Genomic DNA, 26,122 nt, shown 5'->3' on the forward strand with positions numbered 1-26,122 from the left:
CCCGCGACACGGCTTTCTTTAAACTATTAGGTACTCTATTTACACGCATTTGGACCAAATGTCCTGCTTCACCCTGCTACTTACATGTAATGTAATCAGCCCGCACTTGTGCAAATAAGTCTAAAATTTCACGCAGAGACATGCTGTGTGCTGTAGATGCCTTGTCTCAGATAATGAGTGAGTTGTATTAATTATTATAAATCTGTCCCAGCCTATTAAAGTCTTTCCTTAATGATGCTGTAGTGAGGTGGCTGCTTCGTTCTGAGTCAGCTGCTCCTGCAGCTACGCTTACCTTTTTGATCGAAACCTTTTGTGGTGCTTAGTGCAGGTAGGTTATTTCAAGCTGACGGGCCAACAAGCCACTTTGTCTGTAGAGCCTTTTATGAAGATTATGCTCTTACCTGTGTAAAAGCCTGGAGTTGAAAGTGCTAATCTTACGTATGCCAGTAAAAAAAAAAACATTAACTAAAACGAATGCCTGCATTATGCCCAATAAGTACCCATTGCTAGGTAGAAATTATGGATGAAATGTCCATATAGCGAAATGCTCTTCCTCACCATGTCAGATGAGCATTTCACAACTACTCACATGCTTTTATCTTCACACCATGTGGAAAACAATCGTTATTCCAGTTCAGGTGAGAGCAGGCAAAAGTGGTACACGATGGACTCCATCTGAACCAGGCTTGTATGCCATATGAATCACACAGTGCTTTCCGGGTGCCGGTCTGGAAGCATCCCAGATCCATCGCCTTAAACACAGCTCGCTGGCTTCACCTCGTCCTGGTGCCTGAAGCAGGCACCAGCCCTGGCGTCTGGCATTTGGCTGACTCAGCAGATGCACAGCCACTTGGACACCCAGTCTGCTGGGATGAGCTTTAGGAGTTGCTGCTGCGAAGGAGAGGCCAGCAGTCTGCATGTAGGAGGGTCCAGGAGATGGGGTGTGCACACCTGACCCTCTCTTCACGCTGAGGATATGGGGTCACCCCACACTTGCAAGCATCAGGCCCAGCAGCTGGCAGATGTCCTCGCTGCATAAGGGACCCAAGCTTGGGGTTGCGCTGCTTGTCCTCAGAGGGAATTGGGGCAGAAGAATTCACTTTTGAGGAAAAGAGAGGTCCCTGCAAGACAGGTCAGTACACTTGCCACTCCTGCAGGAGTGTCTAAACACAGCCTAAAGCACAAAGTGCCCTTTGGGGTCGTGCAGCCTCCCCCAGCAGTGGTGAGGGACCTGAGCACATTAACCCCAAGGGCCACCCAGCCAGGACCCTGTAGCTAATGCCCTGAGGAGTTAAGTGCCGTCGGAGTAGCGTTATGCACAGAGGACTCTCAGAAGCAGCCTTGAATCCCTCTCTGGGATATCAGTGACTGCTTTCCGTGATTTTATCCTTCCTGCCGGTTTGGCTACGGCCCATGTTGGCAGCCTCAAGCTGGGCGTCTCCTGAGGGGCAGAGCCGGGTTTTTCTTTGCCCTGCTGGAGACTGCACTGCACCAAGGCCGGCCCCCTGGGCAGGGTCTTCGCAGAGGGAAGGGCCCCACAAGTCCCTATAACACAAACTGTGGCGGGGCTGAACCCCGGGTTTTCATCTCAGGGCCTGCACTGGGCTCTGCAATTCTCCTCATAAAGGTCTTGGTATTCGTGGTGGGCATTCTGCCCACATCTCCCCACACACTCCGCTTTCATGTTTGTATAATCTTAATTTTGCTGTGAGATTACTCAGGTGCCATATAGAGTAACAATAATCAAATGATGAGAATCATCATCACCGTTACAGAAACTGCATCAGGGTCACCAACTCAGTTGCTCCATTTGCCCTCCACAAGGTTATTTTGACCATATTTTTTGAAGAAAGGTAAAGGCTGACATTAAAAAATAATAATTATTTGTAAATCACAATGGATTGGGTGTTATCAGCACAGAATGAGATTCATAATGATCTGTCCTGTAGCACAGCGTGCTAAGCTGATCTGGGCAGCACATAGGCTCTTCTTAATATGACCACGCAGTGGCCTCTGTGGCGATGTATTCGACAAAGGTGACAGCCTCTGTGCTACAAGTCTCACAGGAACCAGAAACAAGACCTCTTTGCCTCTTCCCAAGCTGCTTCACCCTTTCTTCTGACTCCTCCTTTGCCTTTATTTGTCCCACCGGAGGAGAAGAGTGACAGGAGCGCTCCGCGTAACGCGGCCTGCTTGCAGCCCAGGCCAGGCTCCGCTCCTCCTCAGCCTGCAGCCATGCTCGGCCTGCTCCTGCCGAGCCCTGTCGGACCCACGAGCCCATGGCTGCCCCTTCTCCCCGCCGAGCAGGAGGAAGGCAGGGCGCTGAGTGCGGCGGGCCTGTAAGGCGGCCGTGTAAACACTGCTCGCCGGGGTCCCGGAGCCGCGTTATTTATGTCCCCAGAATTCCCAGCTCCACCGGAGGGGATTTGGGCCGTCTCCAATGGCAGTGTCTGGCCGTCGCAAGAATTAAGCCTCCTATTGTCACAGGGAGAGCTGTTGGAGCTGCGCTCCAGCTTCTGAAGCCTTTTTGTTATGAAGACAGAAAAATGCAACGTTCCCTGTGCCCTAGACAATTAAAAGGAAACACCCTGTAAGACGCTGAGAGCCTGCGACTGTCACTAAGTCAGCCATGAGGCTGCTTCTCAGGGTAATTAATACCCCTTTTTGCTGTAAAAAAAAAAAAAAAAAAAACAACAAACCCCACGACACCCACGGCTGCCAGTGGGAGCCATTTTGTCCACTCTGTCAGGGGCTGAAGCCTCGCATGGCACCCCAGGTGCCTGGGCCAGAATTTGCAGAAAGGACCAATGCCACCAAGTGTCCCTCTCCGTTCCCTCACTTTGACCACAAGGCCATCGCTGTTGATGTGTGGGGATGGCTGTCACCCCGATGGCATCATGCCACCGTGTTTTGACAGGGCCGTGGCCAGCCACCCCCACATCACTCGAATCCCTGCCCTCACGGCTCAGCCAGCAGTCACAAGCCCCTCAGCCAGGACAAAGGTGTCCCTCAACCTCCTCATAAGCCGGGAGAGCAAAGCTCGGCCGAATGCTGGTGTTAACAAAACACGTGGTGCATTTTTATCTCTGGAAAGCTATTTCCTATTTGTAACACTACTTGAAACTGCTTCCAAGTCTTCATTTGATGCTAGCCGTGCTCATAGATTTTATGTGTCTTGTTTTCATTTTCCAAATATGTTTATTAAAAAATGTTCTCAGGGTAACAGCCCTTGTGGTAGGAATTTCTGTTTTGGGGGAAGAATACCAGAGTTGGAGGTTTTTTTGCCAGCAGGATGTGAAAGCTGAAGGAAATAACAATGACTGGGGCTAGAGATTTGTCACAGCGAGTTAGAATGCAAAAATTTACAGTCTGGCCATGAGACAGTCCAGGCTAAAGCCATGAATTTATAGGAAGCATTGCCAAAAGCTGGATATTATTATTTTAATCAAACTCTGTTTTACTTTGCACTAGGAAAAAAGAAAAAAGAAAAAAAAAAGTGAATTGCTAGAGATTTGGGCTCTGTGGATAGAGGATAAACTGCAGAAGAGCCACCTCTGTCTCCATGGCTCTTCCCATCCCCACAAGGGGTGGGAAGCACACACGGCCTTCCCTGGAGACACAACAGGGATCCGGCTGCCCCAAATCTTGGAGGGAGAGTCCCTGCTTGCCTGGGAACTCCTCTCCCACTCCGTGCTGCCAGTTCAGCCTCTGCGGACTTCAAAGGAGTACCATGGGGGCCGGTCCCCTCTCACACCGACATGCCACCCAAGGCATTGCCTCGCTCTTCGGGCCCTGCGTCCAGCAAGGCTGGTGTGGGATTTTGTGCCTGGGAAGACTGGGAATGGTTTCAGAACTAAAGCCTGGGTGCGGGACTTGCAGATCACTGCTCCTCTCCCTGCAATGCAGCCTCGGAAGTGCTCTGTGAGGGTTTGCATAAGGGAAAAGTTTCACGCTCCTTTATGCTTGCATTGTCCCAGTGACCTTAATTGGGGTGCGTGTGTTGCTGATTTTTATTTTATTTTATTTTATTTTATTTTATTTTATTTTATTTTATTTTATTTTATTTTATTTGAATGGAATGAAAGAAAAGAGTTGCGTTGGCTTTTATCTGTACAGTACGGGGTCTGGATCTGCTGGAAAATTACTTGCGAGACCTCTGGCTCTCTATTTGCACAGAAGTAGCCACTTATATTTATTGCTTTACATATGGCCACAATCCAGCAAATCACTCAAGCATGCGAATAACTTTAAGCATGGAAGTAGTCCCCTGCGAGCCCGTGGGACTACCACCGCACTAAATATACACATCAAGTGATGAGCCCGGCTCCACCCTCGTGTTTCCCCGGGCGCTGCCACTGCCCCACACGCACACCCAGCAGGCCGGGGCCTTGCCCAGCGGCTCCCTCCCCGCTTGCCTAAACCTCGGTCACGGCCTTGGGCTGCTGGCGGCATCGATCGCTGCGCGCTCATCGATTTTGACCACTGAGGCTGTGCAACTCCAGATTAAAAAAAATAAATAAATCTTTTTTCGTTTTCTTTCCCTTTTTTCCTTTTTCCTTTTTTTTTTTTTAATTTATTTTTTTCCTTTTTGTCTTTTTTTTTTTTTCCTTTCATCCTTTTTATAATCTTTTTTTTTTTTTCTTTTTTCTTTTCTTTCTTTTTTTTTTCTTTTTATTTTTTTTCTCTTTCATTTTTTTTTTCTTTTTTCTATTTAACCCAGAGAAAACCACCTAACGAATTTGCACCGGACAGCCCGGCCGAGCCGTATAGGGTCTGGCTGCTATATAGGGGCATCTCTTCGTGACCCACACACACCCAATCGGGCCGAGGGGGGCGAGGGGGCAGCCCCGCAGGGCCGTGCCGTGCCGTGCCGTGCCGGACCGGGGGGCGGCTCTCCCCCTCCCCACGCCCCACCCGGGCCGTGCGGGGCCGGGGTTAAGACCGCAGGAGGGATTTGGGGGGAGGGTGGGAGCGGGGGGATGGGGGTGGCAAATACCCCGTCGCAAGGGCAGGACGCGAAGCGCATACCAAGATTTATAGGTGGACTTTACGGGACGTTTTACTGGAAGCCGGGAGAAGACCCGTTCCTCCCCGCAGCGTGCGGGGCCGCTCCGGCCGGTAGATGTTCACCTCGGGCCGACCGGGTGCAGGGCTGAGAGAAGGGGAAAAACCTCGCCGAGATCTCATGGAAGCAGACAGGGAGGGTTTTAGGGGAACCCGGTGCGTGTCCGAGTCCGGGTGCGCCCACCGAGCATCCCTCTGGACCCCGGGTGGAGAAGAGCAGGCGGGCTGCTGGGGGCTTTGCTTTGGGGCTTTTAATTTGTTCCTTTAATTTTTCCCCGTCCCTGTCCCCTGTCCCCGTCCCGGTGCCTTGGCCGCGGAGCATCCCCTGCGCTGCCCGGCCGAGCTCCCCAAACCCGACCTCGGAGACCTTCCGAAATAAAAGTGCTGGGAATAAAGGCTTTGCCTGTACTTGGGGAGGATCTTTTTCTACTCCCCTCTATTTTCTTCCTCGAGGAGAAGACGCGGCCGTCCGGAGCGGTTAATTCCGATCCGGGCTCGCAGATAGAAAATGAAAATTTGGCAGCCGGTTAGCCCGGAGGTGGAAACCCTTCGTGGGCTGTACTGACCGACCCCCTCGGCCGGGCGCGCAAATTTCAGACGTCCCCCCGCAAAACACGCGTCCCACGGCGGGCGTTGAGCAAGGCGAAGGTGGGCTTCGATCCCAAATCGGCCCCATCCCCATCCCCACCCCTCGGGGGGCTGCTCGGGCCCCAGCCCCGCAGCCGCGCATCCCGCGGGACGGGTCCCCGAGCCCTGCCCCGGGCTCCGGTGCGCGCCTCCGTTTCCCCGAGGAGGTGGCTTCCCTCCAAAAATGCTGCTGCGTCTATAGCGAGGGGGGTAAAAACTCTTTTATTTCGTAGGTAGACAAAAAAAAAAAAAAAAAAAAAAGAAGCGCAGGTAGGGCAAGAGCGGGAGGGATTTGGGAAAACCCAGGGGCGGCAGGAAAATAAGGCGGAGAGGAGAGAGGGGGAAGGAGGGAGGCAGCGGGCACCGGGGGAACTGCGGCGGGACAGGAGCGGGGCTGCTCCCTGCACACCGCCAGGGTTCAAAGTGCGCCAGGGAGGCGGCCGAAAACAAAAGAGAGCAGCGGGCTCAGCGCCCCGCAGCCCCGCAGCCCCCCGGCTTTGCGGCGGAGGCTGCGCGGGGGTTGCGCAGGGGTTGCGCGCCGGGATGTGGGGATGTGGATTGGGGGCAGACGGCACAGCGGGAGGCCGGGAGCGGCCTTCCCCGAAGGCCGGGGGGGGTGTCTAGGGGTCGGGGGGGGTTGGGGGATGTTGTTTGAGCCCCCCGCCCCCTGCTTCCCGCAGCGGGCGTTGTGCAGAGTCCCCATTTCGTTGTGTTTTCCACCCCTCCCCTCCAACCTCCTCTCTACGGCCTCCATTGTTCCAGGTTCACACTGCCACCGCTGATAAGGAGGAAAACCCCCGAAAAAAAAAAAAAAAAAAAAGAAAAAAAAAAAGGCAAGCAAGAAAGAATGAAGAAAAAAAAAAAAAAACACACCACACAACCCAAGATTTTGATTTACGACCTAATCAAAACATTATATCTTTGGTCAAGTGGCGCAGAAAAATGATGACCCTCAAGGCTTCAGCTAGGGGGAGAAAGAGAAATTCAGATTACACTCGGAGTGATTTATGTCCTCTCTGAGCGGTCACGTTGATTTTTCATCGTTTGAGCCATTACACAGTAGAGTGGAAAACTCTGATCCAATATTTTTTTGGTCCGGAAACGGTACATATATTATTCCAAACGGGTAGATATATATATATATAAGATATGTATATTCTTCCTCCGTGCACGCACGTCTTCTAAATATATATACAGGCATTTTATGGAGCGAGGGGAGGATTATAAATAGCCGATGGCACGGAGAAGAGCGGCGGGGCGAAGGCAGGGAGCCGACACCCCCGGCTCGGGGGGGGCTGCAGGAGGGCACCCGTCTGGCTCCGGCCCCCGGTGTCGTCCCCGGCCCCGGTAGGAGGAGAAGGAGGAGGAAGAGGAGGAGGAGGAGGGGGACATTTTCGCAAGCCCCCGGCACTCACCCTGGCGAGGTGTTGACACGGCGCAGGAAAACCGACGGGAGCGGAGTTCGCCGGGGAGGCGGCGAGGCATGGAGAGGCGGCCTCAGAAGGGGGGGGACACCCCAAATTTCCTCCCCCCACTCCCCCCACCGCACCCCCCAGCACGGGGGCTGCAGCTCCAGCGGCACCGCGACCCCGCAGCTCGCACACGGGAAAAGAGCACGGAGAGAGGCGGGGGGCCGGGAAAAATTTAAAAAAAGGAAAAAAAAAAAAAAAAGGAAAAAAAAAGAAAGAAAAAAAAGTAGGAAATAATAAATAAATAAATAGAAGGGAAAACGAGAAGAGAGGAGGTTGGGGACTCCGCTTTTGGGTTGGGGAGAGGTTTCTCTGTGGGCCTGACCTCTCCCCCTTTTCCTCTCCCCTCTTTTTTCTCCCCTCTCCGCTCCTCTCCCCGTCCATCCTGGGCCCCCCCCGGCGGGCACCCCCCTTCCACCGCCCCTTCCTCCGGGTCTCCCCGGCCTCGGGGACGAAACCAGCTCCGCGGGGAGGGACGGGGGACAGGGGACAGGGAACAGGGGACGGGGAGGTCCCGCACCCCGCACCCCGCTCCCCGCACCCCATCCTCCCCCGTGCGCCCCGACGGCCCCCGGGAGGCCGCGGGGGCTTCGCTCCCGGCCGCCCCCCGCGCACCTCGCCCCGTGCAGTCGCTGCCGGTGTCGCTGCCGGTGTCGGTGTCGCTGCCGGTGGTGGTGGCGGTGGTGGTGGCGATGTCCCTGCGGCCGCCCCCCGCCCCCGCCGGCCCCTCCTGGCCGCCCGGCTGCGAGCCGATGGGAGGGCCGAGCGGCAATTCATCTTGATTTGCCTTCATTGTCCGGAGCTGGCGAGCTATAATCCTGTATAATTTCACGAACAAGCAGGTTTAGAATTAATGGGTCACTATTATTTAAAACAAAACACGCGAGAGCACGACCTTTCCCTTCAACTACACGCCGCAGCGCCGAGGCGCAGGAAACTCGGGGCTAACCTCTCACCCCCCGCGCTCGGCGGGGCTGCGGTTATTTGGGCTGCTCTTTGTTTCTCTTAATGTCTGCAAGGGGATTTGGAAGCAGAAATGTAATATTACATGAAGGATCTCCCCGCTTCGGGGAGAAGGTGCTCGCAGGGGGCGGCCGAGGGGACAGATGATTTCGCACGGGAGCGGTTTGTTTGCAAACTGGCTTTGCTTTTTTTCTTTTCTTTCTTCGCCCCCCCCCCTCTCCCTTCCCCTCCTCCCTCTCCTTTAATGTAATAAAAGCTTCCTTCACAGCGGGAGAAATTTATGCTCGAGATACAGCAACTTCGGGGCTGGCGATGTCAAATAATCCATTTTCTCGGGGCTGCGCAGGGGAGCAGTGGCAGCCCGGCCGCCCGGCGCACACAGGAGGCAGCGCTTCTCGCATGCGACCTCAGCGTGAGTTTTACCTATACGTTTATTTTTTTATATATATTTTTTTTTTCCACGCGAAAAACGCTGCCATTTATTCCCACAACCTAAACCAGTGCCCCTCAATCAGGCTCGGGGGACGAGGTCCCGTGGCAGCTAAGTCAGTCCCTGCAGACGAGTCACCGCTGCGCCCCTCGGAAAGAAAAAAAAAATAAAAATCCAGACAAAAGCGTATGCTGTATATTTTTACTCCCATGAAATAAAACACATTTGTCATGTTCGCTGAAAAGGAAAACAAGAATATTGTACGAAATGTTATACACAGGGCATGTTTTACATTGCAATATCAGAAACATCATTGCATCCACCAGAGGTACTATTCTAAAACTGATATTCACACAATGTTTTTTTTTTTGTTTGTTTTTTAATAATTATATGTTAGAAACATACAGTGCCGCATTTAGTATATACATTCCCTTGCTCGCAAGCGAAAAAATCCTAATCGCTTCTGTGTAACATGCTTTATTTTAAAGCCTAACCTTTTAAAAACACTGTTGTGATATTACTAACAACTGCTTTTATAAAATTAATTTGACATTTCGATATATATACATCCTTTCAGTCATTTTTATGTTAACAATGCTAAACTTAAAAAATAACAAGCTTATAGTAACATTAAAATGTCATATCATATCCAGTCAAACATTTGTCCATATATATATATATATATGTCCTTGTAACTGCTGAAATACTCTTAGCGAAAGATCTCAGAATCTGTAGGAGGTCCTTTGAAAACAAAGGAACTATCTTATTTCAGTGGTTTCCTTTTTTTTTTTTTCCTCCCCCCCCCTCCTTTTTCCCTCTCTCTTTTTTTTTTTTTTTTTTCCTCTCTCTGTTTTCTCCTCCTTTCTCCGCTCTCCAGTGCCCATCACTTTCTAGCGCGTTTCTCAGTCTCTGGGGGGTTTGGGGAGGGCTTCCCATGCAGTGTTTTGTGCTGCTGCGTCTCACACGGGTCTGTCCACGGCGTACTGGCACGCACTCAGGTTGGAAGCGGGGTTCTGCACGCTGGCGTAGCCAAAACTGGAGTGCTGCTTGGCTTTAAGTCTCAGACTCGCCAAGCTCGAGTTACATGTGTCCCTATAAACGTACGGAGGTGTCGGAGGAGCATAAGGACAGGCTGGCGTTGGCACGGCAGAATTCAGGGAGGGGTTGCTCAAGTTGTTCAAGTTATTCAGGCTGTTGAGGCTGGAGCCGGGGACCCCGGTGACCGCCGAGGGTACCATGCTTGAAGACATACTCATGGAGGAGATGGAGTTTGGAGGGGAGAACATGCTCTGAGAAGACAGAGGGTTGACATTCATGGAGTTGAAGAAGGGAAAGCTTTTGGTGGAGAGGGAGGCGGAGGTCAGGCCCTTGGCCGCCCAGTTGTTGTAGGAGTAGCCGGGGTACATGTCGTCGTAGGGCTGCATCAGGCCGTTAAACTGGGGGCCGAAGCCGTTTTTGCACAGCTCGGCTTGCTGGTTCCTTTCTCTCTTTCTCCATTTGGCTCGGCGGTTCTTGAACCAAACCTTTGGGAACGGGGGGAGAGGGAAGGGAGATGCGAGACGCGGGTTAGTGGGAAACCATCACCAACCAGCACAGCCCGGGCCGCGTCCCCGCGTCTCCGTGCCCTACAGACACGCAGGTGGCCGTGGGCTTCTCCTCCTCCTCCTCCTCTTCCTCCACGGAGCCCGGCATCGCTGCCCCGGCCCCGAGCATCCCCGCACCCGGGGCCGCCGGGCACGGCCGGGCCCCCCGCTCCGCGCCGCGTCTTTCTCTGCTCCTTAGCTTTTTGTTCGTTTCTCTCTCTCTCTTTTTTTTTTTTTTCCTCCCTTCTTGGCTTATTCCAAACTGCAGTCGTCCAGGGGAAACACAAAAAGTGCAAAAGCGAGGGCAAAACGCCTGGAAAGCGGCGGAATTTTAAGGCAATGTTTCCTATTACGGGGAGGGAGAGGGAAGCCAGCAACTAATAAATCGTTGCTTCAGTTTGTTAAAGCTACAAGTTCCTCCTGAGCGAAAGCTTCCAGAGCCGAAAACCACTTCTAAACAAACTTGTTCGACTGCTCTTTGGCAAAAAGGAAAAAAAAAAAAAAAGGGAGAAAAAAAAAAAAAAAGGGAGAAGAAGAAAATCGCCTTTTAACAACGTGCTAAGGAAGATCTAAGGGACCCTCCCCGCAGACAATGGGGGAAACGTGCCCTTTCCCAATCCACATCTGGGTGTCTGATCCGTCGGGCAGCCGCCGGCTGTGTGTATTGGAGCCCCCCCGGGTGTTTACACGAGCCCCCCCTGGCCTGGGGGGGGGGGGGTCCCAGGAGGGCCGGGGCTGCCCCGAGCCGACAGCCCCCGGCGCCTGTCCTGCAGCCCTGCTCCAAGCGGAGAGAAGGATTGAGGTGGGATTTCCGAAAATCTGGGGGTTCGGCCCTTTTTGTTTTTTTTTTTAAAAAAATATGATTTTAATATATATTTTTTTTCCTCTTCCCTGCAGCGTTTGCACGCGGGCAGGATCTGGCCTGGGGGATCTGTGCAGCGCGGCGCTGGGTCCCATAAATCTCGGAGGGGGGAAAGGGCGGCGAGGCGCTCGTCGAATTGTGAAACCAACCGCGGGAGCAAACGCAAGGAAGGGCACGTCGGGAGCGCCTCCGAGTGAAGCGAAAGCCCTTGTGTATTTTACATCTTTTTCTCATTAGAGGCAGCGCAGGTTGCAGCCTGTTCCAAGTCGCTTTCTTGGCTAATGTTTTCATTAGGGTTTCGATCAAAAGGAGCAGGACGCGGCGCACGGCGAGGGCGAAACGTGCAGCGAGCCGGAGTCCAGAGAGAGAGAGAAAGATCCCAATCTGTCTCGCCTTGACAGAAACGTCCCGCTCCGCGCTGCTTTTGTGCAAAGGCTCTGAAGCTGGCGCACAACCCGAAATCGAAAGCAGCTGCAAACGGCTCGGCCCCCTCCCCTTCGCCCCCCCGACCCCCGCCGGCCGGAGCCGGGCACTCACCCTAACCCTGGCCTCGGTGAGGTTGGTCCAGACGGCGATCTCCTCCCGGGTGGACATGTCCGGGTAGCGATTCCGCTGGAAGGTGGCCTCCAGCTCCTGCAGCTGCTGGCTGGTGAAGTGAGTCCTCTGCCGCCGCTGCCTCTTCTTCTTGGAGGGGTCCTCGGGCCCCGCATCCTCGCTTTTGCTCTGCTGGCTCTTCTCTTTCTCTGCAAGGGCGAGGAGGAGGAGAAGGGGGGGTGTAGGAAAAAAAAAAAACCAACGACGGGACCCAAACCGAGTTCACCTCGGCCCCCGAAGCCTCGCCCCGAGAGAGGCTGGGTAAATGATTAACCCGCAGGGACGGCCTCCGCCGCCGGCACCCAAGGGTGGGCTCCCCGCGGGGCGCCAGCAGCCGCCGGGGTCGCCCCGTGGCTCGGTGGCTTGCTCGCCCCCCGGCCCCGGTCGCTCGCCCGCCTGAGCCCGCGGTGTTCGCCCGTCTGCGGCCCGGCCGTGTCCAAATCACTCGCCCCCGCATCCCCACTACTCGCCCGTCTGAATCCAGATTACTCGCCCCCAACATCCACATTACTCGCCCGTTCGTATTCGCACTACTCGCCCCCGCGTACACCCTACTAGCCCGTCCGAATCCAAATTATTCGCCTCCGCATCCGCACTACTCGCCCGTCTGTATCCACACTACTCGTCCTCTACACGGACACTACTCGCCCGTCTGTATCCAAATTATTCGCCTCTTCACCCGCACTATTCACACGGTTTTAACCAAATTACTGGCCCTCTGTGTAGAAATTACTTGCCCGTTTGCATCCGCATTACTCGCTTTCTGTAGCCAAATTCCTCGCCCTCTGCATCCACGCTGCTCGCCCATTTATATCCAAATCACGCGTCCTTCTGTAGCCGCATTGCTCGCCCATTTGTATCGAAATTACTCGCCCGTCTGTATCCACATTACGCCCGTCGGCATCCCCATTATTCTCCCATTTGCATCCCAATTACTCGCCTGTCCGCATCCACACTTCTCGACAATTTGTATCCAAATTACTCGCCCGTCTCTATCCACATTACTCGCCCTCTACATGGACACTGCTCGCCCGTCTGTACGCACACCGCTCTCCCCTTGCATCCAAACCCCTCGCCCACCCTAGACGTGTCCCCGCCGCCACCCCACACTCCGGGGCTGGGAACCGGGGCTCTGCGAAGGGCTCCCGGGCAGGGGGGCGACTTGGGGGTCGCGGCCGCTCGCCCCCTCTTACCTGCGGCCTCGGGGCTGGAGGTGTCGGAGATGGTGTGCACCTCCAGCCGGTGCTTGGCGGACTCCAGGGAGGAGCGAGCCTGCCCCGGCGCCAGCGCCGTCGCCATGGCCAGCGCGGGCTGGTGGTGGTGGTGGCAAGACGACGAAGAGGAGGAGGAGGAGGAAGGTGAGGAGGAGCACAGCTTAGTCCCGGCTCCCAGGCGCTCCAGGCTTAACGGGTCCTTCATGCAGCTCATCGGCGACAGGACGCCGGATTGGGGGATGACAGGAGGAGGCGTGCGTGCGCCAAGGGGTGGCGGGGGGCAAGGGGGCACCCGCGGCCGCTCGGGGGGCTGGCGGCGGGGCGGCCGGGAGCCCCCGCTGGCGGGGACGGGGGAGAGGACGGGGGGGGGACGGACACGGTGGCAAGCTATCGGGGGGCTCCGCTCCGTCGAGAGCCGTCAGGGCGCCCCCGCTGCTCCCCGGCCGGCGGCCCCCGTCCCGCCGCGGGGGCTCGGCGGCGCTCGGCGGGGCGCTCGGCGGGGACCCGCGCCGCGCCGCCCCCCAGCCCCGCACCGCATCAGCTCAGCCGCTTCCCTCTTGGCCTGACATCTTAAACCGGCGGCGGCCTTCCCCGCTCGGCACGTCACCCGCGCCCGCCCCTCTCCGCCCCTCCGCGGGGCTCCGCGCCCGCCCCGCTCCGCGCCCCGCCCCGCGCCCCGCCTCGCCCGCGCCCCGCCGGGGGGAGCCGGAGCCCCCCCGGGCATCCCCACGCCGAGCCCCGAGCCCCTCGGGGGGCTGCCGGCCCCCAGAGCCCGGACCCCGTGTGCGCCCCGGCGGGGGATGCGGGGCGAGGAGGGAGAGGCGCTGGACGAGGTGGCCGGGAGGGGGGCGCGGGGCTGGGCGCCCCCGGGTGGGCAGCGCAGCCCCAACCCCGTTCCCATCCTCATCCCTGTCCCCATCCCTGTCCCCGTTCCCATTCCCATCCCCATCACCGCACCCGCGCCCGCTGTTTTTCCCCTTTCCCCCTCTCGGTCGCCGACGTCCCCGGGAGATCCGCATCCTCCCCTTCCCTCCTTACTTATCGCCGAATTAGCCGTATTACTTTCGCGGGGGCTGTTAGTAAAGAAGGTTAAATTAATTTACATTCTGCTCATTATCTGGTGTTTAAATGACGTGTTTTTATCCCTGAGATTTGGCAAAGAATCTCTTCCCTCAGACCCCACAGCGTTTCGACGGAGACAATGCTCTTACATTTGTAGTGGATTTTAATCTGATAAGACTCTAATTTGCTTAAGTCTTTTAAATAGGGGGTTTAAAATGATTCTAGCCGTTTTCTTATTGAATTTCCTCTAATTCCCCCAAGATCATAAAGTATATGTGTAAAGTAAATATTTCCTCCCTTTGCACCGGCAGCAGATGACCTATAACTAAGTCAATATGAATCCGGCTCCGCTCCGCACCAGTTGTTTACCAACCGGATCCCCGTTTCTCCTCAGCCTCCCGATCCCGCCGTGCTCCTGCACCCAGAGACCCCCCCCGGGCCCTTCCCCACCGTATGGGGGCCGCGGGCATCCCCCCGGGCAGGGGGGGAGGCAGGGATGGGGGATCCGGTGCCCCCCTCCCTTTCCTTTCTTTCTTTTTGGGGTGCTCAGGTAAGGAGCGCAGCCCTCCCGGCAGCTTTCGAACGAGCCCAATTTCTATTTTTTTTTTCTTGTATTCATACAGCTTTAGTTACTTTGGGAAAAGTAACACGGGGCCCCGGCCTCCCCTTTGGGAGAAGGGCGAAACTCCTCCACCCCGGGCAGGAGGGGAGCCACCCGGCAGCGGTAGTTGTCATGGTGACCATAAATCACGGAAATCCAAAAATACCCACCTATAAGCTCACATGAAGCTTTTATTTCCCGAGTGAAATCATATTTTAAAAGCTGTCAGCCAACCGAAAAACAACCTAATTGTAGTCGCCCAAGTAATATATTAGCGGTAAAGGTTTCAATTAAAACGTCAAAAGTCTTTTTTCTATTTTTTTCTATTTTTTTTTTAATTTTTTTTTCTCTTGCTGGGCTCGGCTCACCCACATACCGACCGGGCCGTGCTTGCTTCTATTCTATTCTATTCTATTCTATTCTATTCTATTCTATTCTATTCTATTCTATTCTATTCTATTCTATTCTATTCTATTCTATTCTATTCTATTCTATTCTATTCTATTCTATTCTATTCTATTCTATTCTATTCTATTCTATTCTCCTATCCTATCCTATCCTATCCTATCCTATCCTATCCTATCCTATCCTATCCTATCCTATCCCATCCTATCCCATCCCATCCCATCCCATCCCATCCCATCCCATCCCATCCTACCCTACCTTATCCTACCCTCCCCTACTTTATCCTACCCTACTCTATCCTACTTTATCCTATCCTCCCCTCCCCTCCCCTACTTTATCCTGTTTTTCCCGAGGGTTTTCCCGAGCTCCCGCCGCCGGTGCCAGCCCTGCCGCCGTGCCGGGGGGTGCGGGGCCGCCCGCAGGTATTTATTTTCCCACTTTTCCTTTATCTACTTATGGGATCATTGTTTCGAGGCGTAATACTCTCCTAAATGGATAAATCGGTTCTTCTGTGGAGTCTCCAGCTAGTCCTGTTGTCTTTTACCTTTGGCTTGTTGTCTTTCGCCTAGCTCGGATTACCGGGTATTCTCCGAGATGAAGAGCCATTAATTACCCATTCAGTCAATATTAGGAAGACTACAGAGCTTTTTACATAGGATTAAGAAGACATCAGATTGTTCCATTAGTATATTCCTACTCACGAATAAGCTTTCGTTATACATTTAGTTTTCCCTGGAGTGAGGCTAACAACTGCTGCATATATTATCCTCAGACGCCGGCGGGGAGAGAGAAAAAAAAATAATAATAATAAAAAAAAGAAATTACACGTCGGAAGCGCATCGAATAACTTCTATTTTGCATTTCTATTTTGGCCAAGCTGGGCGCCCGCCGGGTCCCCGCTGCACCAGGGCACCGGGCACCTTCTCTCCGGAGCTCTAGCTGAATCAGCGCTGTTTTTTTTTAATTTAATTTAATTTTATTTTATTTTTTCATTTTTCAAGGCGGTGCTAAGTTAGTGGCTAGCGAGCCCGAGGAACGATTTTGTTTTGTTAAAAAGAGTTGAAACAATCAATTCGCGATGCCGGCTGGTGCTACAAGGCGGTGTGTAATTTCAGCGCTTTATCTCGGGAGGCTGCTGCTTCAGCAGTCCCCGCGTTATCGATTTCTGGCAGGGATTCCTCCGGCACAGCTCGGGCACCCAACGAATTCGGCTCCCACACGCACAACTCCGCGCACACGGCCATAATTTCGGCGTCCCCCTTTCCCCACCTCAAAGTTGTCGGAATAAAACCCCCAGAAACCTGCCAGCCCGCTGGGTGCTTCCCGAGGCGTAACCGTGCGGGGCCGGGCACCCAGAAGCCGATTTTTGGCGACCCCCTCGCCGCAGGATTATTTCCATCCCGCCGCATTTCGGGTGCCCCCCGTTCACGGACGGCCACGGGGCCGCTTCTCCCGCAGCCTCGCCGCACTCCGGGGAGCTCCCACCCCGTTTCTCTCCCTCTTCCCGCAGAAGCGCTGTTTTGCCCCAAAATCTCCCATTTTCCCCGTTATCAGCGATAGCGCCGGCGAGCGGCTGCCTGCCTTGTGCGCCTGTTTTGCGCAATCACCTCCCCGCAGCGGCAATTTCCCAAAAGGTTCGCTGTCAGAAGAGGGCACCCCCCCCCAAATCCCTGCCCGCTTGCCCTGCCCCTATATCGGGCCGACAGACGGACGAGACTTTTTCCTTTTCCGACGTTCAAGCCGAAGTCCTGGCACTGCGGAACCAACGGGCGCTCCGGAATTAAACGCAAAGCGAAGCAAAGAGGCGAAAAAAAAAAAAAATCCCAACCAAACAAAAAAAAAACTAACAAAACGCGGCTGAACCCTCTCGGAATCGGAGGAAAAAAATCGCGATTTTGGTTGTGCCCAGGCGGCGCACATCGGGAGGCTTTAGGGGCCAGGCAGCCCGGCGTTACTCCAGACTTCTCTCCTAATGAATGGCATTAAAGGTGTTTAGATAGAGATTTCCCCTCCAGCCCGACGGGTAGAAAAGCAGGCTGCCTGATACGGTAACGAGGCAGGAAATTTTACGTGTACGACAATAATCCGGCTTCATAATTGATGGTTAAGAAAATAACCATTTGTTTCTCGGCAGGGGAAGTAAAAGTTACCATGTCAGGGAGCGTATGTGGCTATTACTTTTATAAATACTTAGCCGAATAAAGCTGGCGTGGAAGGGCTCATAAATTTATTATATCAGAAAGGTCCCCACTTTCCCATTAGATCGCGCTAAGGGCTTTGATTAAGACCACCTGTTCAGCGGGAGGAGAAGTCAGGGGAGGGTAAAAAGGCCTTTCTTATTTCCAAACCATATATAAAGCGATGTCACCCTTCCTTTCCACATTATTTAACACTTATTACGGGCGGAGGGAAGAACTGCCAGGGCCCGGTAAAGCCTATTTGCGCCCGATTTAATATCACGTATGTTTCCGGGATTAAAAATTATTGGCTCCTAATGCCTCCCCGTTTGGAATTACCCCGGATTTCGCTCGCTAACCTTCCTCTAGCCTCATTTCTTCCCCTTCCCGGGGCTTGCAGAGAGGCTCCCAAACCGCGCCCCGGGTCCCGGCGGGAGGGTGGGACCGGGATGGGACGTGGCTATTCCCCAAACGCCTGCATGTTGTTCGAGCAACAGCGAGCTGTTTGGCCAAACAGGGTTAATGCAGTGTTCTTACGAGGAAGTGTTTAACCACGAGACCAGGAATACGTACATTATTAATTCAGTCTAGTTTCCCGTATTATTAATTCAGGTTAATATATTTTATTTAAACAAAATTACGTTTATCTTGGATTAAACAGTCTCTCGGAATACAGAGCGCTTGTTTTCTTCTTTGTAATGTGTTTGCATTGCTGTTTTGCTTTACCGCCCCTCGGGCTCGCCCACCCGGCTCCCCAAAAAGGGGCGCGGGAGGTGCCTGCGCCAGGGGGGTGCCGACCCCTGGGGCTGGGGAGCTGGGGGCCGAAAGGAAGGGCCAAAAACCCCAAACCGGCCGTGTGCGCGGGGGGGGGAGCGCTGATCGCACTTTTTGGGGAGCTGCAGCCGCAGCCCCCCCATCGCCCCCCTTGCGCGGCAGCAGAGGGCGCCGTGGTGCCGCGCAGGAGGGCGCGCAGCGCAGCGGAGCCTCCCGGCCCGCGGAGGGGCGCGGAGGGGCCACCGAGCGACCACCGGGACCGGGGGTTGGCCGGCTGCACCCCCGGGGACAGGGGGGGACACGGGGGACGGGCTGGCGAGCGGCGGCCGATGCGCGGCGACGAGCAGCGGAGCATCCCCGCCGCGCTGCGCGCCCCGCTGCGCACCGGCCGGGCAGGGGGCCGCGGTGCAAATGGTGTGGCTTACCTAGCTGGACGCAGGCCGAGACAAGCTTACGGCAGTTGGACTCCATCACCCGGTATCTGCAAGAGACGAAGGGCGCTGGGTTGGTAAAAGTGTGCTTTCCTCACTCTCCGTGAAGAAAAAGGCATATACATAAGAAACAACGATAGCAGCAATAACGATAATAGCAATAACGACAATAGGAATAATAATAACAACGATAATAATAACGAGAATAATTATAACAACGACAACAGCAACAATTATAGTAGTAGCAGCAGCAATCAAGAAGCCCAGCTGCCCAGGAGATGCCTCGCAGCGCGACCCGCGCATCTCCCGAGCGGCCTCTCCCCGCTGGGAAGCAGCTTCGGCCTCCCTCCCTCCGCCTCTCAATTTTTGGGGAGGAGGAGGAGGGTCGCCAGCCCCCCAGCCCGAGGAGCCCTGGCGAGGGTACCGGCGGGGCTCTCTGCCCGGAGGGAGATGCGCGGCCGCGGAGGCTCCGTGCTTGCCCCGGCCGGCGAGGCTTGGGGAGTAAAATCACGGGATTAGCGCCTGATTGAGATGTCTGTTCGGGAGATATTACAAAATTCATTATCGCAGCTCCCTACTAACTCGATATGAAGTAACACAGATGGGATTTTATTAGCCCAGGCTTCAAATGTTTACTTATGGTAATTTCGGGGGGAAATTTGCATGGCACCATCATTTCGGCGAGCCTCCTCCTTCGCCTCCTTGCCGACGGGTGAAGGGAGCGCGCTGCTGCCCGGCCATGCGAGCGGCCCCGGGCGGCACACGGGGGAGAGGGGGCCGGGGAAAAATAATAAGCAACGAAAAAAAGGAAGAAAAGGGGCGGAAAACGGGGAGTCCCGAGAGCCCCGATATGACACAGCGTTTCTACCCGCGGCCTGGGAGCAGCTCGGCTCCCCCGGCAGCCGGGCCTAGCGCAGGAGCCGCGCCCGATTTATTTGGGACGGCGGCGAGAAAAGCGCCGCCCGCCCCTGCTCCGGGACGGCCCCGGCTCCTCGCCGCCCTACAAAACTCCCCGGTCCCCCCGGAGCCCTGCAAAGCTCCCCGGTCCCCCCGCAGGGCACAGCCCTGCCGGGTGCCACTGCCACCGCCCGCTCCGGCCTCACCTCCAGGCCCCCTTTATTTGAGATTTTTTTTTTTTTTAATTTGGAAAGCGCAGCGCAGAGCGGGGCCGGGAGGAGCGAGAAACATTTTCCTATTGTCTCCTGCCCGGCGCCTCAATTAAAAGCGGCTCCGCTCGCCGCTTTCCATTCCATTTCCATTTCGTGCGCTCCCCGCTCGCAATTCAACGTTTCGGCAGCCCCACACTCGCAGCCCCAGCGAGCGCACACATCGGGCGAGCTTTCCTTTCCCTTTCCTTTTCCCTACCTGTTCCTTTTCTTTATCTTTTCCTTTCCCATTCCTAATCGTTTTCTTTTCCCTTCCCTTTCCTATTCCTTTTAATTTTCCTTCCCATTCCTATTCCTTTTCCTTTCCAATTCCTATCCATTTTCCTTTCCTTTTTCCGTTCCTTTCCCTTTCCCATTTCTTTTCCATTCCTTTCCCGTTCCCTTTCTTTTTCCACTCTTTTCCAATTTCTTTTCCTTTTCCTTTCCCATTCATTTTCCATTCCTTTCCCTTTCCTTTCCCATTCCCATTCCCCTTCCTTTCCCCTTTTCCCTTCTTGCTGGGCCGGCTCCGCTCAGGAACAACCTGCTCGCAGCCCGGCCACTATAAAAACTGCAGGACGCGAACAACAAAGCGGTGCCGCACGACATTTCTTTCTTTCTTTTCTTTTTTTTTTTTTTCTTTTCTTCTTTTCACCCCCCTCCTTTTTCGTACCTTTCGCTATTCTTTCGAGGAAAACAAATCAATAAACACACAAACACGCCGAGCACCCCCGGCAAATATCTCAGCGGCGCCCGAAATAACGAGGCCGGCGATTTCGGCGCAAGGCTTTGCCCGGGGGGGGGGGGGGGGTCGGTTCCGTGCGGGCCCTCCCCGCTCCGCAGCCGGGCCCCGCCGCTCCCCGGGGGCGACAGCGGGCCCAGGCCCCCCTTGAGCCCTCCGAGGGCCGCTTTTTGGGGCTGTGCGTTGCGGGGCCGGCTCCCCGCTGCCCGCCCCCCGTGGCACGGCGGGGACCCGTCCCCGCGCCCTCCTCTCCGGGGTCAAGCGGCACGACGGAGCGGGGTAAAAAAGCCAAAATTAAGCTCGAGCGGGCCGGCTGCTACCCCCCGAGCCCGGGCAGCCTCCGGGGACGAGCAGCCGACCCCTCTGCCCCCCCTCCTACCCCTTTAACTCACCGGGCCGGCCTCGCTCCGCTGCTGCTGCCGGTGGTGCCGGGGGGGCGGCGGGGCCGCGGCGGGCTCCTGCGCTGGGCTGCGGGGCCGCGGAGCCTCCGCCGCCTCCCTGCCTCCTCCCGGCCTCCCTCCCCGGCCTCCCTCCGGCCCCGGCCCCCGCCCCGCCCCCGGCTTGACGTCACGGAGCCTCCTCCGAGGCCGCCAGCCTCCCCCGCGGCGAGGCCCGGCTGCGCGGCGCTGCGCGGGGCGCGCAGGGCGAAGGGGGCAGGAGCAGCAGCAAGCAGGAGGAGGAGGAGGAGGAGGAGGAGGAAGAAGGCGAGGAGGCGGCGGAGCAGCGGCCGGAGCAGCGTTCGGTGGGCAGAGGAGACGCGAGGTGAGCGAGGACCCCCGCGCCCCCCCCCCCGCACCTCGCCTGGGGGCTCAAATCACTGCGGGCAAAGCCTCCCCGCTCCTGGTTCCAGGTGTGTGCGAGGACGAGGTGGCGAGGTGCCCCACAGCTCCCCCTTTTCTTTTAATCTTTCTTACTTTTTTTCTATTTGATGTTATTTTTAACCCCCCCCGGGGTGTCGCCCGGACACGCTCGCTCAGCGCAGAGCCGCAATCCCGCCGCTGCCCCGCGCCTTTCGCCGCGCCTCGTTCACGGATGCCGGAGAGAAAATGCCACGGCTGCTTCTCCCCCCCCTTCTGCCCCCCCAAAAACGACACCGACGTTGCGCCGGGGAGGAAGCCGATTTCGTTTCCGTGCCGCTTTCGATGCCTCCCAACCTAACGAAGCCGGGGGTGTTCGCTGAGAGCCGAGCGAAGCGATCGCTTCTCCCGCAGCGCTTTTCAGCGGGTTTTTGTTCCTAGAGGGACCACCGGGAAAAACAAAAAAAAAAAAAAAGGAAAAAAAAAAGGGAAAAAAAAAGGAAAAAAAAGGAAAAAAAAAAAAGGAAAAAAAAAAGGAAAAAAAAGGAAAAAAAAAAAAGGAAAAAAAAAGGAAAAAAAAAAGGAATAAAAAAAATGAATGAAAAAGGAATAAAAAAGGGGAAAAAAAAAAGGAAAAAAAGAAATCAGGAGCTTTCCCAGTTCGGAGGCTGCACCTGATCCGTTTGAACCCCTCCCGGCCGGGGGTGGCTCGGAGCTGCCGTCGGGCAGGGGCAGGAGCGGGGAGGCTGCCCGAGGGGGGCTCCGGGAAGCCGAGCCTCCCTCCGGGAAGGGCAAAGAGATTTTACACGCACAGGAGGAGCGGAGGCTTTGGGCTCCCCTCGCCGGCCGCGCAAACGTGAAACGGGAGTTTTCAGTGGGGATGGGGATGGGGGTGGAGGGGGGGGGGGAGGAAATAAATGAATTAAGCGTGTCCTTGGCTGCCCGCGTTTCTGTCCTTGGGGCCGCTCCGCCGAGCCAAATCCATTTTCCCGGCGCTTTCTGCGGAAGGCGAGGGAGCGGGCGGCATTCCCGGCTCCTGCCGGGCTGTTCCCGAGAACTGGCAACGAGTTGCGCGGGTGCGCAGCCCCCTCGGGGCGCATCGCCCCCCTGCCCCGCTGCGCGCCCGCGGAGCCCAAGTGAGAGCAGCTGGTGGGCAATGCAAATGGCTCCCGGGGAAAACATCAGCCTGGGGGGGGGGATTGGGGGATTTTCATCGCCTCCAAGAGCGGGTTTGGAAGGAGCTGGACATACGTTCCACGCTCCTAATCCTTCTTTTACATTTTTAGTCATACTCCTATTAAACAACTAATTAATGCCCGGAGTCACCGGGGAATACATTAGCCATGCTGCCGGGGAAGAGGGGGTCCAGGGTGGCTGGAAACCGCGGAGCCGACTTAATACCCGGATTTCCATTTTCCTCCCCCCTTCTGTCGAGGCGATAAATGTGATCGCAGCCGGCCGGCCGAGCGGAGGCCGCGGTGTCGGTATTTAGAGCCCGGCCCCCCCGGCCCCGACACCCCCGAGGGGCTGGCACCCTCTCCGGCCTCCCTCCTTCCCCGGCCTCCCTCCGTCCTGCCCGGCCTTCCCGGCGGGGTTTTGCCCCGGGAACGGGGGAAATGGAAGGGAATAAAATAAAGAAAAAATTAAGAAAGGAAAGAAACGGGCCACCCACCCAAAGCAGGCAGGCGCTGCCCGGCCGGAGCGCCGCGTTTCAGGCATCCCTCGGCATCATCCAGCGGCCGAGGGAGCGGAGGACAGGGGAGTTATCCCGGGCAGTGCGGGGCAGCTCCCCACCAGTTACTTTCTTCATCCCTGGACCGCGATCGCAGCCCTCGCAAGCAGTCCTATCCCTCTGCCCCCCTCAGCCTCCCCTCCCACCCCTCCGAGCTCCTTATCTGCCGGCGGAGGAGTAGGTAAATACCTACAGCTCGCCGCGTTTAACGCGCTCAGGCATTATCGATCTGCCGGGCTGCCCGCAGGTTTTCTCCCTGCCCAGAGCTGGTTTCCGACCCGCTGGTCCGGCCGGCCGATAATTGTTCAAAAATTCAGCGTTTCGTGCGGACCCACCGATTTGCATATAAATGAAAAAGACCGCGCCTGGCGGGTTTTTATAAGCGTTGCGAAATTAGCGCTTAACCACTCGAGCTAAAGGAACGTATAAACGTCCGTATTGAGTCCCCTAATGAGTCCCCTAATTAAAAGGTCCCGGGTTTTGCTGCCGCTCGTTAGCAGGCTGCTTCCACCGGGGCGCACGGGGAGCCAGGACCGGGTGCGAAGCGGAGCGGGGCGATCCCCGTTAGCACGCAGCACCCCGAGCTCCGCACCGCCACTCCTGCGTTTGTTTGTCCTCGCTTCGATCCCTCTCCCGTTATTATATATATATATTATATATATTATTTTTTTTCCCGAAGGAGAGGGAAGAAGAGGCAGCGGCAGCACCGCAGGGCTGCTCGGAGCCCCTGCTCCCCGGGGCCAGCCCGGTGCCGGTGTCCCCGGGTGGCAGCCGCACGGCGACAGATCTGCGAGCAGAGAGCTTACCTCCGGCATGAGACCAGCAAGAAAAGGCAGCTCCTCGGCGAGAGGCAGTGCGAAGGCGAGAGAAGTTCAGGGAAGAAGAAAAAAAAAAAAAAATAGAAAGAGCGGCGGTGCGAAAATCTGTAGCCTCGGGGGCTAGCCGGCAGCCCCTTTCATTTCAAGCGCTTATTGATTTGCTGTTGTCATCTTTGGCGACGCAGAAGGACACTTGAAAGAATTTCTGATGGGGCTCTGATCTGAGAAACGAGGTGACCTGACCGGGCTCTCACCAAATTCTTAATTACCGCATCAACTGCCTTAAAAATAAAAACGGAGCGGGGGGAGGGAAGGGAAGAAGAAGGGGGGTGGTGTGTGTGAGGGGGGGAGAATCTTTGACAGCAGCACAGTTTGCTCACCGAGAACTTTTTTTAACCATTCAGAAACTCCCCTTGCCTCCCGCTGCCACCGCAGCCTTGCAGCCGTCGCCCCCTTCCCCCGCAGCCCCGAGCCGGGGTCCCAAGGGTGCGGGGTCCCAGGGGTGCGGGGTGATGGGGTGAGGACTAAAAAGAGGGAGAGGTCAGGACACGGGGTGCGTGTGCGCGTCTGCAGGGGGTATCACTGAAACTGGATGTACAGGGCTTGAGGAGGAGAGCCAAAAGGACGACTGGGATGAGGGAATCGACACGAGAAACCTGTTACCGACGGCACCAGAGCGAGCATCGTGCTCAGTGTTGCTTGTAGGCAGACATACAGCGCTGACAGATGTCAGCAGGGCTCTTCAGCAGGGCTGGAGAGAAATACGCTGCCTTTGTCCCACATGGTGTGCACACACAGGCACATTCCTTCTTCTTCCTGCTCTGGCTGCTGTTTCTCCAGGACAATGCAAACCATCCTTTCTGGGCATCTTCCCCCTCCCTCACTCCTTTTTTTTTTTTTTTTTTTTTTTTTTTCCCTTCTCTGTTTCAAATATATTTGCTTTTTATTTCGGTGTAAGGAAGCTGTGGGATGGGATTAGCACCTACCTTGGCCTCTCTCATTCTGTCCACCCCACAGCAGCATCCAGACCCAGGCTGGGAATGCTCAGCTGGCTTTTGTTTAGTGCTTTGGCCACCCTTGTTAGTTTTGTGGGGGCACTGTCCTTTCTCAGCAAATGCCAGTCCAACCAGTTCATGTCTCCCCTCTGAGCAGGGCTGGTAACTTCCCTGTTGTCGGTGTGTGCCACCCGTCGGTGTGTGTCCCCCTCCAGTGGGTCAGCTGCTGAGCTATGGCAACCAGAATTGCCTGCTTAGACCCAAGCCTTACATTCTCTGTTGAGCCTCAGCTCCTCAAAGTCTGGTTTGTACGGGGGCAACACTTATCAATAAGGATTAGGCGGCCTAGCACTAGTTTTCAAGCCTCATTGTATGGCTTCAGTCATTTGTGACAGGACTTTTCAGCCCATAGCTTGCTCATATCCCGTGTCCAGCACAGTATACTTAACATGTCTGTCTGCTCCCTACGTGTCTGACTCTGCAATACTGTCACTGGACTTCCTTGTCAATAGTGTCATGTTGTAGCCCAGGGAATGAATGAAACTACTCCTTGTTATTTTATAGGAGCTGGATCCAAATTTGGGGGATTTGGGAGCTTAGCAGAGAAACCCTAGAAGGGGTGCCACTTAGAGTTTTTTTTGACGTGGCTTTCTATGCTGCTTTGAACATCTCTTCCAAAGCTTACAGAAACCTGGGATCTCTCTGTAGTTGCTAAATTCATTTTCATCCATACTTGGTAAAATTAGACCTTCTGCTAAGCGCTGCAGGTGTAGGCTGAAGGGGATGTCACATTTTTCAAAAAACAGGTATAGAGCAACAGAGCCGCTACTGTTGGAGTGTCCCAGCTTACCGGCCTCTCTCTTGCTCTTGTCCGGAAAGCATGCAGATGTCACACCTTCTGTCTGCCACGGCGTGCAGGGACTCATTCCTCATGCTGTGAGTGCTCGCAGTATTTGTGCTCACCCTCTTCAGGGAGCCTCTGTCACGCTTGTCACATAACCGCTTCTCCTGTATTTTGCTTGATTTTTTTTTTGGTGCCATTCCATCCCACAAGCTGCAAAATGTTCAGCCTAAAGTGTACGTGTGTGGTACCTGGCTGTGGGCTGTAAATGCTTCTGAAGGAGAAGAGGGAAAGTGATGATCCCTAATCATCCAAATATTATTTTGTTCCAAAAGAGAGTATTTCTTCTTACTTTTGTTTTGTTTATTGGGTAACATGAAGTAACTATGAAGAAGCACACTGAAGAAGATGAGGTATATCTGCATCATTTACACCTCGCTCTCCTCTCATACAGTTTTGTGTTCATCCAGTGTGATGATCTGTGTCCAGTCTGTTTGTGGCCTTTGGTGTCTGCTGAACCGTATGTTGCTGTGGCCAAAAAGGTAGATGTGCACAGTAAGTATCCACCTCATTTCATGTTGTCCCTCACAGCAAATAATTTTCTCTTCTTTCTACTTTCCAACATCTTCAAATTGCCACTAGTTTTTGTGTAAAACGACTTAGGGCTGAAGAATACGTCAGAAATCTTCCATCTCTCACCACAGATCTCTTCTCCCCACACACACAATTTCTTGCTGAAGGGTCAGACAAGCCTGAGCAAATAGCATCAAAATAAAATTCTCAAAACTTAGTTGAT

The 26,122-nt window shown here is 55.1% G+C and overlaps 1 protein-coding gene and 3 long non-coding RNA genes across 8 annotated transcripts in view; 2 read left to right on the forward strand and 2 right to left on the reverse strand.

The window, feature by feature from the left end:
* LOC137856523 (uncharacterized) overlaps positions 1-7,992 on the reverse strand; it is a 56,108-nt gene extending 48,116 nt beyond the window's left edge. Inside the window, exon 1 of the long non-coding RNA XR_011096539.1 lies at positions 7,776-7,992. This is a non-coding gene — a long non-coding RNA (uncharacterized lncRNA). The remainder of the gene's footprint in view (positions 1-7,775) is intronic.
* Positions 7,993-8,008: 16 nt separating this feature from the next.
* On the forward strand, positions 8,009-11,263 carry LOC137856522 (uncharacterized). Of its 2 annotated transcripts, none has more exons than XR_011096537.1 (3): positions 8,009-8,285; positions 8,392-8,535; positions 11,034-11,263. It is a non-coding gene; the product is annotated as an uncharacterized lncRNA (long non-coding RNA). The 2 variants fall into 2 exon arrangements; XR_011096538.1 differs by lacking the exon at positions 11,034-11,263 and adding an exon at positions 8,639-8,940.
* Positions 9,329-23,549, reverse strand: PITX2 (paired like homeodomain 2). Of its 4 annotated transcripts, none has more exons than XM_068681977.1 (4): positions 23,479-23,549; positions 18,251-18,306; positions 11,536-11,741; positions 9,329-10,076 (listed from the first exon to the last, which is right to left on the reverse strand). In XM_068681977.1, exons 2-4 carry the CDS (start codon positions 18,294-18,296, stop codon positions 9,513-9,515), a joined length of 816 nt encoding a protein of 271 aa, XP_068538078.1. In that variant the 5' UTR covers positions 18,297-18,306; positions 23,479-23,549; the 3' UTR covers positions 9,329-9,512. The 4 variants fall into 4 exon arrangements, with proteins under 4 accessions (XP_068538078.1, XP_068538077.1, XP_068538079.1 ...); XM_068681976.1 differs by lacking the exon at positions 23,479-23,549 and adding an exon at positions 20,536-20,676; XM_068681978.1 differs by lacking the exon at positions 23,479-23,549 and adding an exon at positions 12,786-13,036 and having other exon boundaries at positions 18,235-18,306.
* On the forward strand, positions 20,724-21,849 carry LOC137856521 (uncharacterized). Its single transcript, XR_011096535.1, has 2 exons — positions 20,724-20,905; positions 21,121-21,849. It is a non-coding gene; the product is annotated as an uncharacterized lncRNA (long non-coding RNA).
* Positions 23,550-26,122: the final 2,573 nt, after the last annotated feature.

The sequence above is a fragment of the Anas acuta genome, chromosome 4 (assembly GCF_963932015.1).
Source record: "Anas acuta chromosome 4, bAnaAcu1.1, whole genome shotgun sequence".
NCBI classification, from domain to species: Eukaryota; Metazoa; Chordata; class Aves; order Anseriformes; family Anatidae; genus Anas; species Anas acuta.